This window comes from Tauraco erythrolophus, chromosome 5 (assembly GCF_009769465.1).
Source record: "Tauraco erythrolophus isolate bTauEry1 chromosome 5, bTauEry1.pri, whole genome shotgun sequence".
Taxonomy (NCBI): domain Eukaryota; kingdom Metazoa; phylum Chordata; class Aves; order Musophagiformes; family Musophagidae; genus Tauraco; species Tauraco erythrolophus.
Window position 1 is genome coordinate 25,113,468 of NC_141469.1, and position 15,087 is coordinate 25,128,554.

The window sequence follows — 15,087 nt, forward strand, 5'->3', positions numbered from 1 at the left end:
GTTGTAAAGCTTTCAAATGTACTTTACTGATAGCTCAGATAGCTTGCAGTCTTTTAAAAGTTAGCAAATCACACTTGTTAAAGGAAGTTTTATGTTCTTTGTTGTGCAATTGGAGGAGAGACTATGGAGATGGCTATTTCCATGCTGTCAGAAAATGTGCCAGAGCTCTGCGTGTGTAGAGTCGATACAAACCCACCCCATGAGCCTTTTTGGGTCTTCAAATTGTAACAACAGTATGTACCATCTCTACTGGAAAGTATTTATGCCCAAGGGCAGGGGGAAGATGTTCATGAAAGAAAGTGTCTAATCTTACTGCCTTTTATTTGGTTTAATCTAGTTATGCCACGTTTTGCTGAACAAGTTGAAGTTGCCATTGAAGCTTTGAGTGCGAATGTCCCACAGCCATTTGAAGAGAATGAGTTCATCGATGCCTCCCGCTTGGTTTATGATGGAGTTCGTGACATCAGGAAAGCTGTTCTGATGATAAGGGTATGTAAGGCACCTGGGAAATAAAAGTTGGGACTTACAGGGAAGTATCACTTTGGATAAGGGGAATATAAAGGCTTCTTTGAATTAACTTTGTTTCATAATAAGTCAGAAAGGCTTGGCATTGAAACAAGCATGAAACAAAAGCATGTGCAGCAAAAAAGAATTTGTAAGTAAAGAGATGAGAGTATTTTAGGGGATGAACCACAATTAATTTGTTAATCACTTAGGAGAAGATTTGGTCACAGCTGCCCATAGATACACACTTCATTACTGTTTCCATAGCAATTCCATTAATTTGCTAAGATCTTCAAAGTTTATGTAGAATTTTGTTGCTTGTTTGTTGTTTTTTTTTTTCCTAATGTATGTGTGCTGCCTAGGATATGAGGTAAGTCTTGTTAAAATCTAAATGAATAAATAAATTATCTTGCTGCTCCAGTAAGCCTATGCAGGGATGGTTTTGAATGTTTACTGAGGTAAAGAATGTGTCATTTCAGCTTTGACTAACCAGTTGATTCAATTTGCTTAGGCATCTTTTAAGAAAACCCAAACAAATACATAAAAAACCCACAGAACAACATAATTATTGTTAAAGTAGATGTGTGTATTGCTTTTCAGTGTAGTCTACAGTCAAAGATTTAAAAACAAAAAAAAAAAAGCAAAACCAAAACCAGACCAAACTGGGTTTGGACATCACTTTAGCAATTGAAACTCTCATTTGAAACTCAAATTCCTTTGAAGCTGCCCCAGTGAAAGCCACATACAACAAAGCTGTGGCGAAAAACAAAAGGAGAACTTATGAAGCAAATAACAGTGCTAAAACAACAACTCATCCTTTGAGCAAACAGGTAAAATACACTTGTGGTTGTGAGTAGAGTACAGCACTGCTGTAAGACTTCAGGCAGTTGGAGCACTCCAAAATAGCTTCATTTTAGTCATCCGTCACTATCTATTAACATTTTCAGAAAAAGCTTTTGACAGGCTTAATTTTATAACCGCGAAACATAAATTCCATTCCTATACCCAGTGCCAATCTCAAGTAGCCTGAATTATAATCATGAGTGAGAATGGAGGCAAACCTGTCCTGTTTTCTGAGTGTGCAACGTTGAGGTATTTGCGACTCTTCCAGACCGGGATGGAAACAAAAGATCTGCATAGTAAAGGGTTTTCGTTTTTCCTTCTATTATCCAGTTTCTTAGTCTGTAACAGCAGTTTCCAAACTTCTTTTAGGACATGAACATTTCTGAGTGCATTTCGATCTTTTATAATCTCTCATGAGTCATTTTAAACTGCTTCACGAGACACAAACATCAGGTGGGATCTGCTATAGAGCCACGCTTTGTGGTCCCTTGTGCAGAGTTCTGGCTTCCAGCACCCTCCTGTACATCAGAGCTGTCCCAGAGAGTTTGTCACGAGACTGTCCATACTGGGTGAGATGTTTCTGCTAAGCCAAAGCACCATTTTAAATTCTGGAAGCACATTCAGTTATTTCTTTGCTGTTTTACTGTTATGTTAATCACTAGCTTGGAAAGCTGATCAGCATGCAGGCTTCTCAGTCTCCTTAGAAACATCCCAGGTTACTTTGGCCATTGTATCACTACCACTTTCCGCTCCTTGTATGATATGAGTTAATGAATTCTGCTTACCCAGATTAGGAAGATGTATTTTTGCATTCAGACAATGAACTTATTTATGGAGCTAAATGCTGTGCTCCTTATCCAGGCAGAGAACTAAAGCACATAAATGGACTCATTATCCTTGTGAGTTAACTGGGAAAATCCACATATATAAACTTACATAGACCAGAATTTGCTAAATCAGAACCTTATTTTCTGTAGAAAACAAAATTAGTTTCAGTTTGAGACACTTTAAAATTCTCATCCAGTCATCTCATATTGAAATAGAATGTATAATTAAAGCTTGAGTATTAAGCTATAAAAGATAGTCTTTAGAATATTTTTATCTAATAATCTATTAAATCTCATGCACTCTTTTAATTCAGGCTGTAAAACTTCTTGCAGAATTATTAAAAAAAAAATTGCAAACTTTTTAAAGCATCTGACACAAACAATTATTTTCAGGCAGTAATTGTTCATGTGCATGCCGTGAAAGATTGAATTTATGTGAGATGATTCCTTCATTCCATGGAGGAAATAAAGCCACGTTTTAAATTAATTTTTTTTGGTGTTATTACTTTCACTAGGCTGACGGAAAGGGGGATAATCTCTGTTCTTCTGTTTTCCCTTAAAAGTGGAGATTTTATTGTCCCTTTGGAGGAGAAAGTACTCGTTTTTGCATTGGAGAATATTATTGTGATCTGTACAGAAGAAAAAATCTCTTTCCCAACTTAAGAAATAGTATAAATACATTTAGGAGTATAATTATAGAACCTAAAATTAAGATAGAAAATAATAACTTGGTTCCAACATCTTTTATATTACTGCATAGGGATCAAATTACACTTTGTTTTTCCATAGCTGCTAATGAAATTCCCTCCGTTATTAGAAAGAAACCCTCTCTACAGTTAAGAAGAATCACACTGGCACCTTTTCTCATTCTTATGCATCTCCCAGGCCAGTCTTCTCTTTTCACACATGACCTTTGCTATTGGCAACCTCACAGTAAGTTGCATCTACGTCAGCATTAGTGTTCTATTTGTTTGGATCAGAAGTGCACTTTTGGCGCAAATCTCCAGTTGTTCCCTCTTGACATGTTTAGTTCATGTTACAGTCTTAGAGCATATGAACTCCATTCTTTAGGGTAGTCCTGGGAGATGCGCTCTAGAAGCATCTTAAATGCACTTCTATTCTATCATTAAGGGACTTTCAGTCTGTGGGAGAAGCCTGCAGCGAGTCTAAATAAAAATGAAATGAGAGTGGTGGAAATGTGGGGTCCTGAGCCCCAACTGTGTGGATGTATGAATCCTCTTCTGCTCTTCCACGCTTGTCAATGTAGGCTTAGCCATTATCACCTATGGATTAGCCACTGTGATGAAATCCAAAGTGGTGCTACATCTTAGATCTTCTGGAAGACTAGACTTGGTGCAGAATCCCACCATCTTTTTAAATAACCTATCTCCAAAGGGTGCTCTGAGGTCCATTGTCTATATTGACTGCCTCTTGCTGTCAGGTTGAGTTTAGAGAGTTTTTACTGTAAATCATTAAAAGGCTGCAACTGCTTTTGTACAAAAACAAATGTACAGAATAGCATGGAGTTGAATAGAAAAGCATATTATAAGGGCTTTTTTTTTCTTTCGCTTTTAGAATTAGAGGGTATTTTTGTAGTAAAAAATGGAGGAATATCTTTTCAGTCTCGTTCCTTTCGTTACAAGGTTAGCTTGATTTGATGTTTACAGTCCTGAAATTCTTATAATTGCATCTTACTTTTTTTTTTTAAGTTCATACAGTACTGTACAGTAGTGGTGTTTCTATCTTTATCAAATATATTTGAACTGGTGAAATATTAAGCAAATAGCATTTATAAATCTGCATATATATGCCATTTTATGACTTATACATGCATAATTTGCATTTTTGCACTGCAGTTACAAAAGATAAAACAAAATTATATTGATGGAAAATAACTTGTTTACAGCAAGATATTCAGTCTAGCAGCCAGAGAGATAGTTTAAAAAAAAAAAAAAATCCAATAATTGGAAACTGAAAGTCATCGAGTTCATATTAGAAATAAAGCATGCATCTTAAAAGAGAAAGTATATATTTACTGTGTGATTTGTCCATGATTGTGAAAGATTCTTCTACACTGTGAGAATTCATCTGAATTAGATGAATGAAGTGAAGAATATGCTCTATATGTAGTAGAGATACCGTATTAGAAAAAAATTAGTCCTGGGAAGTCTTACTTCCTGTGCTACAGAACAGACTGGAAATTCTGAAAATGGTCCATTTTTCTCTTAAAATCAATGTGTTCCTAAAATCTATTAGTTTTGAAAATTACTCTCGCTCTTCTTGCCACTGGTGGTTGCCAGAGTTTTGTTTGGAAGCTGTCTCCGATCTCAAATCCATGTTTCCTATGTTTGTGTGACCATAGATTCAGGTGTCTGCAACTCGGATTCAGCCCTTCTGTCTTCCAACTCAGATAAATTAAGTTCCAGACTTTGTTGTCTTGGAAACTGGGGTTTAAATACCAAGGTCTTGTTAGTCGTGCAGAAAAATTAGAGTTGTTATGGTATGTTTAGAAGGCCTTGCTAAGAGTAAAAATCTTTAAGTCAAGGTACTTCAATGCAATATTTCTTTTTTTCTCCTTTGTGCCTGAACAAATAGGACAGCCTGTTATATATGGGCTGCATCTCCAAGAGACCAGATAAACCAAAGCAATGGTGCAAGAGTGAAAAGCATGCAGCATGTTTGAAATGGCTGCATGCAGATCAAGGTTAACTGCTGTTCTTCGTCTTAATGAAAAATGTAGCTATTTTTGGAAGAAAATGAGGGTGTTAAATTCTCCACACTCGAAAACCTTAAGTGAGTGAATCTGAAAGTTCGTTTTGAATTAAATCTCACTTGTAGAGAGGGGAAATACAAGACTTCTTGCACTCATAGTATATTATTAACAGTTGCATTAACTTGTCCTTTTGTTTTGCACGACATTTTCTCCGAGTTCAACATCTATTCCCATTAAATTTGAATCTTTTAAAGACCACAAATTTTACAATTTCGAATGTCACACAGTAACAGCAGTACATTTTTTCTGGATGTTTTTAAATAATAAATCATTGAAATGCAGAATTTTCAGAATATTTTAGCTTTTTAAAAGGCATCCTCATGTCCTGGCTGGTTACAGTGTCGAGATGTAATGCTGTGAATATTATGCCCTTACTTTACTGCAACTCTGACTACGAAGGCCTGGGAAAGGGCTGCACATTGTCTTTTATAGTCTTATCTATAAAAGTGTAGACAAAAGAAACTAAGAATCGTATACCTGGAGGGGAAAGGGTGCTGGTTTTACAATGACCAGTGCAACTGACTAGTTGAATGGCCTTGGAGGATGGGGAAGAGCCAGCTGGTTTGTGAAGAAGGAGCTCTTCACCATAAAGCCTAGGGAGATAAAAAGCTGAGCCCTGTGATAGGAAATACTCTCTTTCACTCAGGGAATTACATCATTCTCTTAATAACTGCTTTGGTTATGGCAGATTTTAAAGTCCCATCCTAACCTCAAGCAGCTGAGCAGAGAGAATAAAGTGATTAAAAGTGCTTGGAAGGCAAGAGCATTGGACATTCTGTGGCAGAATTCATTTTTTCACCTAAACTTCACCTCCTCTCTGTCCTGTGATATACACTATTTGTACATGCATCTCTTCAGAGATGCAGCCTGAGTTTCATTACCATACTGTCATACTTGGTTATTTCTTCCTCCAGCACTCAGCATCCAAACACATACTGAATTCACATTCTTTAAGCCAAATGATCGTGTGATGACTGTTTTACTCTCCCCATCATGTGCACTTCACTACGTAGCTAGCAAAGCAGCTGATTTTCCGTTACAAACAGTGATGTGCACTTCATGTTGGAAACCAGGCTGTAATATAAATAACGCCAGAAGACTTCTCTACATCCTGTTAGAGGGTTTGGACCAGTTCCTAGTGACTGAGCATCTTCAAGACAGAGCTGTAATGACAACTGGCAATGATTAGCACCTCTGCTAGCAAACTTGACGTTGCCTCCAAGCATGAAATGCCAGTGTGGATGATTTCTTCTGTAGTGGTTGGCCCTCTAGGTTAACACTGAGGCATATGAGTATCCAGTAAGGTGAGGATTTCTTTGCACAGTTACTGTGATCTTCTTTTTCTATTAGCATGATCATGTATTGTACCTACAAAAGTTACTCATGGCCAGATTGTTCTATTGGATGTTATTCAGGCATAAAATGGAAAATAATCTTCCTTCTAAAGCCTATTTCTCTTTTTGCACCATGTATATTAAATATAGTACTAAATAAGGGTTTAAAGTAGGCTTTTTGAGTCTCTGAATATACACAAAGAAACTTTTTTTTTTGCTGCTAATTTTTTGCTAGAAGCTGAAAATATCAAATAAACAGATCCATCAGTTATCTTTTTTCTCCTTCCCTCCAACATTTTAAACAGTCTGAAGATGGCACATACATAACTAGATTTAATCAATCTGCCCAGAGATCCTCTCACCATTCGTAGCGCCACCAATAGAGATAACATGGTTTCAGTTTAGACATGTGTGTTGGGTTTGTGTAAAGGGGTTTCTGGTGGCAGAAGAGGGGATTTGCTCCCTTTGACTTCCCTGTTTTCGGAACCGGATCAGACCCGTCTCTGGCCACCAGATCGGACTCCCATCCCCCTCGGGGTTGAGCCAATTGGCGCCTTTGCGAATTGCCCTATTTAAGTTGGGACAAAGGAACCGGAAAAGGTGCTTTGCCCAGGGGTGAGGAGAGAAGGGAGGAGGGCACTGCCCCCTCTCCCCGGCTCCTGGCCGGGGGCTGCCCGCACCAGGCCAGCGCCACCCACTGAGGATGGCGGCGGCAGAGCCACTTGGGGAGTGCCCCACTCCCGGGGTGCCACTGGGCCGAGTTCACCCAGAGAGGGCTGAGATCTGAGAGAAACAGCCACACCGACACCAGGTCAGTAAAGATGGAACAGGACGAGGTGTGCCGGAGCTGAGTTTCTCCTGCAACCAGTGGTGAGACGGCAGCAGCCCCCCTGCAGCCAGGGTGTACTCAGTGGAGCAGAGACCCACTCGCAGCCCGTGGAGAAGCCCACGGCAGAGAAGAGATGCCTGAGCCTGAGAGAGGTCATGGAGAATGGGATGCACGACAAGGTACAGACGCATCCAGAGTCCGTGGGACGACCCACGCTGGAGCAAGTGGCAACAAACCCTTAAGAATCCATGACTGTGGTAAAAGCCTGCACTGGAGCAATCCAATGGGAAAGGATTGCATCCTGCGGGTAGGACTCATGCTGGCGAAGTCTGTGGATTTTCCTTGTGGGTACGGGATCCACTGGAGCAAGGGAAAAGGGTGTAAAGACTCCTCCTCCTTTGAGAAAAGGAGCGGCAGTAACAATATGGGATGAACTGACCTGCACTCCCCCATTCCTTGTCCCCCTGTGCCGCTGGGGGAAGAGGTAGAGCCGGGAAGAAAAGGAAAAAGTCGGGGGGGTGGTGGTGTTTTTTAAGATCTGGCTTTGTTTCTTTTTTATCCTCTCAAGTAACTGTTAATAAATTGAATTGTTTTATCCCGCATCCGAGTCTGTTTTGCCCGGGACCATGGTCGGTGGGTGCTCCCTCTGTTCTTGTCTCAATCCTCAGTCCTTTTTATTATATTTTTCTCCTGTCAACTTCACTGGGGGCAGGAGTGCATGAGCACCTGTGTGGAGTTTAGTTGCCTGATCGGCCTAAACCACAACAATGTGGAGACAAATTCCAAGATCTGTATCTGAAAAGAACTGTGTGAACCAACAAGCTAAAACAGATTATAAATTTTACATTTGCTTCAAAACTAGTTGACATGTGGTTTACATTCACATTTTCTTTCAAGGGGAAATCTCATATTTGCTTTGATAACTTTTTCTTCCAGGATGTTAGTTACTTTTTCCCAGGTATTTACTTTCTCTTTTGAAGATTATGTGGAGATTCCAGTAATATAATAGTAGTATCCATTTATATATGAAATAACATTATTTTGAAATAATACATTCCTTTTGTTTCAAAAGGATATTTGTTCCTGGAACTACATTCATCATGTTAACAGGGCTAAGAAGAGTTTCAGCAAGGTAACGATAAATGCTGTTTGTAAAGAAAACTAGAACTGAAACAACTTAATTTAGAAGACAATTCAATTTCAGTTCTTGACTGCTTGGACAGAAAAGTTAATTTTAAAAGAAAGAGAAACAGCATTCTCTGGGCAGGTAGTCGATGAAATAAGAGCTTACTGTACATAGGACTTTGTCCGTATCCTTTATAAGCTTGTCATCTCCTCTCTTTTGCTTTCTTTCCCTTTCTCTCTCTCTAGACCCCTGAAGAGCTAGAGGATGATTCAGACTTTGAGCAGGAAGATTATGACGTTCGCAGCCGAACAAGTGTTCAGACTGAAGATGACCAGCTTATTGCTGGCCAGAGTGCAAGGGTGAGTATAAAACCCATGTACTACATTAAGTGTCTGTATAGCTACAAATGAAAAGCTGTGCCTCCGAAAGCAAATGCAGTGATTTCAAATCTTCAGGGTCACTTAAGAAGGGATGGGAGTAAGTTAACCTAAGCATTTAAAGTTTTTCCATGCCTCATTTATTCAAAAAGTCCTGACTTTATTGAATGATCTTCCTTAGGCTTATAAGATGCCTCGTATCAGCTGCTTCCTCCAGCTAGTGCTGTAGGAGAAGACCTTGCAGGTTCCATAGAATCGTTTAGGTTGGAAAAGACCTTTAAGATCATTGAGTCCAACCACTAACCTACCACTGCCAAGTCCACCACTAAACTATGTCCCTAAAAACAACATCTACATGGCTTTTAAATACCTCCAGGGATGGTGACTCAACCACTTCCCTGAGCAACCTGTTCCAATGCTTGACAACCCTTTTGGGAAAGAAATTTTTCCTAATATCCAATCTAAACTTCCCTTGGTGCAACTTGACGCCATTTCCTCTTGTCTTATCACTTGTTACTTGGAAGAAGTAACCTCGCTACACACCCACCTCGCTACAAGTACCTTTCAGGTAGTTGTAGAGAGCGATAAGGTCTCCCCTGAGCCTAGTTTTCTCCAGACTAAACAACCCCTGTTCCCTCAGCCGCTCCTCATAAGACTTGTGCTCCAGACCCTTCACCAGCTTTGTTGGCCTTCTTTGGACACACTCCAGCACCTCAATGTCTTTCTTGTAGTTAGGGACCAAAACCGAACACAGGATTTGAGATGCAGCCTGACCAGTGCCAAGTACAGGGGATGATCACTTCTGCAGTCCTGCTGGCCACACTATTTCTGATACAAGCCAGGATGCTATTGGCCTTCTTGGCCACCTGGGCACACTACTGGCTCCTATTCAACCAGCTGTTGACCAACACATCCAGGTCCTTTTTCACCAGGCAGCTTTCCAGCCTCACTCTTTCCCAACCCTGTAGCATTGCATAGGGTTGTTGTGATTCAAGTGCCAGACCTGTCACTTAACCTTTCCCCCCCCCCGCAACCAATAAAGGATGGAGATTCTCCTTAGCCCTCCTTTTGTTGCTAATGTATCTGTAGAAACTTTTTTATTTGTCTTTTACCACAGTAGCCAGATTAAGTTCTAGTTGGGCTTTGGTGCTTCTGATTTTCTCCCTGTATAACCTCACAACATCCTTGTAGTCCTGAGTTGCCTGCTCCTTCTTCCAAAGGTTATAAACCCTCGTTTTTTTCCTGAGTTCCAGTGAAAGTGTTCTCTTCAGCCAGGCCAGTCGTCTTCCCTGCAGGCTCATCTTTCAGCACATGGAAACAGCCTGCCCCTGTGCCTGTAGGATATCCTTCTTGAAAAATGTCCAGCCTTCCTGGACTCCTTTGCCCTTCAGGACTGCCTCCCAAGAGACTCTGTCAACCAGGCTCAGAAACAGGCCAAAGTCTGCCCTCTGGAAATCTAAGGTAGCAGTTCTGCTGACTCCCGTCCTTACTTCTCCAAGAATCAAAAACTCTTATCATTTTGCCTCCCTATGCCCAAGGCAGCCATGGAATGTGCTGTAACTGTGGGAGTAGTCAGCTAATTTAAAAAAAAAAAAAAAAAAATTCCCATCAGGGCACCGTGTGCTGTATGTAGAGAAATCTTACATTAGTCATGTTTCCCAGTGTGCAAACCTGTCAAGAAGATCTGTTTAAGCTACTGAGTAGTCCCTGTAATTTAATTGTAATTGAAGACATTTGTTACTGAGTCAATGTAATTTTACTGGGGTAATTACATCATGATAAACTCAAGTCATTGTGATTTGCGACCTTCGGTTGTGCATGGGGAGTGCAAATTAAGCTGATGAGTGCTTCAGGGGTCACAGGTGCTGGAGAAGTGAAGTTTGTTAACATTCAGGATTATGCCACTCTCTGATGAATGTTTACCTTTTACTAAATAGGCTGCTCAGCTCAGATTATAAAAAAAAACTCCTTGAGAATACAATTTTGGGGGCAAACGACATCATGAGAATATATTTGACTGGAAAGAGAGTTTAAAAAAAAGCATTGAAATTTTGCAGCAGAGAACCAGTGGGGAACTGGGAATTACCTGAATGATTTTCATGGCTGTGGTTTCCTCTGATAAGTGGTAAAAGTGAAGTAATGGACTAAATGAGAAACATCCTCTCCACGCACACTCAAACACTGTAGCAAAAGCTGATAAATGAAATGGTGACTTCTTCCCTTGAATTCTGAGAGGTTTTGTACGACTGAAAATCTGAAGAACAAAAGGCAATGAAGGTTTGAAAGATCAATTAAGAGGACCAGGAAGGAGGAGTTTTCAGTGGCTGTAGGAAGACCCACAGTATGTTAGGGTTTGACATAAGCATTTTATACCCTGAAATGAAACAGTACAGTAACACAAACCTAAGTGAAGCTTACTCAGAGGTATGAGAGGAATGTGAGACACAAATACAGTGGAATGGGCAGAGGTTTATTTTTTTCTTAACTTAGTTTCCTTGAATATTGAATACAGATGGTAAATAAACCATACCATGTATCAGAAAAGCTGTTTTCTATCACTATATCCCAAGGACAAAAAATTTTATCCTTGTATATCAAAGACATATCATATACATCATTATGACCTAGAGGAAGAGCAGATGGACTGTAGGTCTTATGCCAGAGAGCTGGGTGAGCAGGAACTGGCATCGAAAACCATTGTGTTGGTTTTATGTGGGTGGGGTTTTGGTAGCGAGGGCGGGGCTACAGGCATAGCTCCTGTAAGGAGCTGCTAGAAGCTTCCCCAGCTCCAACTCAACCCCACCTCTGGCCAGGGCTGAACCAATCAGCACCTCTGTAAATAATGTATTTAAGAAGGGTCAAAGAAACCCACACAATATGGGACCTGTAGCTGAGAGAGGGGAGAGGTGGGGGCTTGGCCCCTGGCCTCCTGGACGGGCTGCACCACTCAGCTGGTGGTGGCTATGGCAGTGTGGCTTGGTGCGCTCTGAAAAGCCCTGCTCCTGGGGTGCCCATTGGGCACAGTTTGTCCTGCTGGGACCGCCAAGGTTCATTGGGCCAGTTGGGCCCAGTACGGCTGCAGTGGAGAGAGGAAGGGCATGTGAGAGAAACAACTCTGCAGACACCAAGGTCAGTGAAGATGTAGTGGGAGGAGGTGTGCCAGAGCTGAGATTTCCCTGTAGCCCATGGTGAGACAGCAAGTGCCACCCTGCAGCCCATGGAGATTAACGGTGGAGCAGAGATCCACTCACAGCCTGTGGAGAACCCCACACCAGAGCGGGTAGCTGCACTCAAAGGAGTTTGTGGAGAACTGAATCCTGTGGGAAAGGACCCATGCTGCTGGAGTTTAACAGTGGGGCAGAGATGCATCTGCAGCCCGTGGAGGATCCCCCACTGAAGCAGGTGGCTGCACCCAAAGAAGACCTTGACTCTGTGGGAAAGCTGACGCTGGGGCACTCTGAGTAAGGACTGCATCCTGTGGGAAGGACTCATGTAAGAGAAGTTCATGGAGAACAGGGTCCTGTGAGAATGACCCCGTGCAGAAGCAGGGGAAGCGTGTGAGGAGTCTTCCTCTGAAGAGGAAGGAGTGGCAGAAATGACATGTGATGAACTAACTGTACTCCCCCATTCCTAGACCCCCTGCGCTGCTCAAGGGCAGGAAGTAGAGTCGGGAAGAAGGGAGGGGTGGGGGAAGGTGTTTTTAAGATCTGGCTTTGTTTCTCATTATTGTCTCTGATGTGATTGCTAACAAATGAAATTGATTTTTCCCCAAGTCAAGCCTGTTTAGCCCTTGACCGTAATTAGTGAGTGATCCCTCCCTTCCTTGTCTCGACCCTTGGGCCTTTTATTATATTTTCTTCTCTCCATCCCACTGGGGGCCGAGTAGGAGTGAGCAAGGGGCTGCGAGGTGCTTAGTTGCCAGCTGTGGCTAAACCATGTCAACCATGCAGTCAGGAGAATTGCAGAATGATACCTGGATACCTTACCCTGAGAACAATAACAGAACTATGTCTGGATGCAGCTGACTATCTTTCTGGGATTTTTATATTTTAAGGAACATAAAGTCTGTTTGATACATGCAAAGAATTGACTACTAAATTAAGTCACAGGTACAAATGTATTTTGATACAGTCTTTTTAATTTTTGGGGGGGCTACATCTAGAATTGGGTAGCATATAATCTTTTCTTGATCTGAAAACGAAATAAAAACTGCAGTTATCATAGAATCATAGAATGGTTAGGGCTGGAAGGGACCTTCAAAGGTCATCTAGTCCAACCCCCCTGCAAGGAACAGGGATATCTCCAACTAGATCAGGTTGCTCAGGGCCTCGTCCAACCTGGCCTTGAACGTCTCCAGGGATGGAGCATCCACCACCTCTCTGGGCAAAATATATTTTGAACTAGATCCTTGGTAATCTAAGGACTTAAGAGTCCTAAATTCTATCACATTTATTATGATATTATCACTGCTGCATTTAAAACCTTCTGCTTTGATCACCTATACACTGTATAAACATAATATATTAAAAAGACAGTCCCATTCCTGAATAGTGTAGAATGCAATATGTCACAAGAGAAAACAAATGAAATGAAAATGAAAACCCGAAATGAAAACATGCTAAGCAGAAGCTGCCCAGTCCACAGTCTTGAGTGACTCATTGAAATGAGTCTGCTAAGGAGAATAGTATGTTATTTGAACCTTTTCTGTGCAAAAGCAGGATTTTTATTTGTGGAGTGTAATAGATTTGTTTCATGTGCTTACTCTGTAAAGCTCTTAGTATTTCAGTAGAAAGACTTGTGTTGGTCTTCAACAGAAATAAAACTTGAATATATGAGCTGCACTCGCTATAGGATGTAGCTTATTTGAAAACATGTCAGCAACTGGAAAAGAAATGTTAAAACACTGAACACCGGTTTAAAGAGTGTGCAGGTGAAGCTGCCCACAGAGAGAAACCATGTGCAAGACATACAGATCAGCTTTCCAAATTTTACCACTCCTATCACATTCTCTTCATTTCAGTTAATTTGTCTGTTCTAGTGGTTTACATGTATTTTATGTATTTCTCTGTTAGCTTGACTTACACTGCATTTTTCTGTGCAGAGACTAATGTGCTAACATTTGAAACTGCTGAGTTACATTGATCAGGGCTAATTAAAACTCATCTTGAATTTTAATTTGATTGACTTGCAAATTTCTCCTTTTCTGATCTACTGTTTATAACCTTTTTTTAATTTCGGTTTTGGAAAAGGTCAATTATGAATTTTTAAAAGCCAAGAGCGTTTTAAGAATACGTAGAGAAAGACTTCAGCTGATTGAAAGTGACATAAACAAGAAAAAATGTAATGACACTTAAATATGTGTCACACCCCATTAAATGCATAATGCGGTCTTCAGAACCCCTACAGCCAAATAGTAGCTCAACTTGGAAATCATTACTGGAAGTGTCCATTTGATCTTCAAAAGTAATTATTATAATTTTGTAGGGTTTTCTTTTTGCTGTTTTGGAGGGGCTGGGAACTTTCTGCTTTGCTGGTAATGTCGAGGCAGATTAGTATCAACCTGTTTAATGCCTTTTTGCATATCTTCCAAGAGACAATTAAACCACTAAATATTATTGAAAGGTACATTCATTACGATTCACTTCAAATGTATTATCTTCCATGTCATAGCTTATTATAGTGTTGGGTTAGGCAGAAAACCTATATTTCTGAAAGAGAATGAGACTGGGGGAGATAACTGGTAATTCAGTCTGCCTTTTCCCACAGATTTCATTTATTTTGTTCTTCCTAAAAATTAACATATAACTGGAGATTCCTTAAATCCTCCTGTATAGAGTGGTGAATAATCTGTATATCATGGCAGCACATACATAATTTTGAAATTCTTGAAGGTATAAGATGAGGTATAAACATCCTATTAATTTCTTTTTGCCCATCCTAACAGAAATCAGATGTCTACTGGATTTTGCTTGGCATCTTCAAATCCCGTAAGAAGAAAGTAGAAATTGGGAATGCTGTTTGAACCCCTGGGAATGTATATAGTTTCTAGCTTCCTTTTTTTCATGCCCAACTTCTCTTGTTTTTTTCTCCAGGCTATCATGGCTCAGCTTCCCCAGGAAGAGAAGGCTAAGATTGCCGAGCAGGTAGAGATATTCCACCAAGAAAAGAGCAAACTGGATGCAGAGGTGGCCAAGTGGGATGACAGTGGTAATGACATCATTGTGTTGGCAAAGCAGATGTGCATGATTATGATGGAAATGACAGACTTTACTAGGTAAGACAAAATAATGTTTACTGAGGACTTCTTCAGATATCCCACGTTTTTCCTTTTTGTTGCAATTTATAGCCTGTCGAGATGATCTTCATGGCCCTCCTCCAGAGGAGGGCCACGAGGATGATCCGAGGGCTGGAACACCTCTGCTATGAAGACAGGCTGAGAGAGTTGGCGCTGTTCAGCCTGGAGAAGAGAAGGCT

The 15,087-nt window shown here is 40.8% G+C and overlaps 1 protein-coding gene across 5 annotated transcripts in view; it reads left to right on the forward strand.

Moving 5' to 3' along the window:
- Nucleotides 1-15,087, forward strand: part of CTNNA2 (catenin alpha 2) — a 492,413-nt gene that overhangs the window by 439,780 nt on the left and 37,546 nt on the right. For all 5 annotated transcript variants that reach the window (XM_086612567.1, XM_086612566.1, XM_086612568.1 and 2 more), the window contains 3 exons: nucleotides 338-489; nucleotides 8,482-8,595; nucleotides 14,706-14,887. In XM_086612567.1, the coding sequence (XP_086468693.1) occupies nucleotides 338-489; nucleotides 8,482-8,595; nucleotides 14,706-14,887 (448 nt within the window). The remainder of the gene's footprint in view (nucleotides 1-337; nucleotides 490-8,481; nucleotides 8,596-14,705; nucleotides 14,888-15,087) is intronic.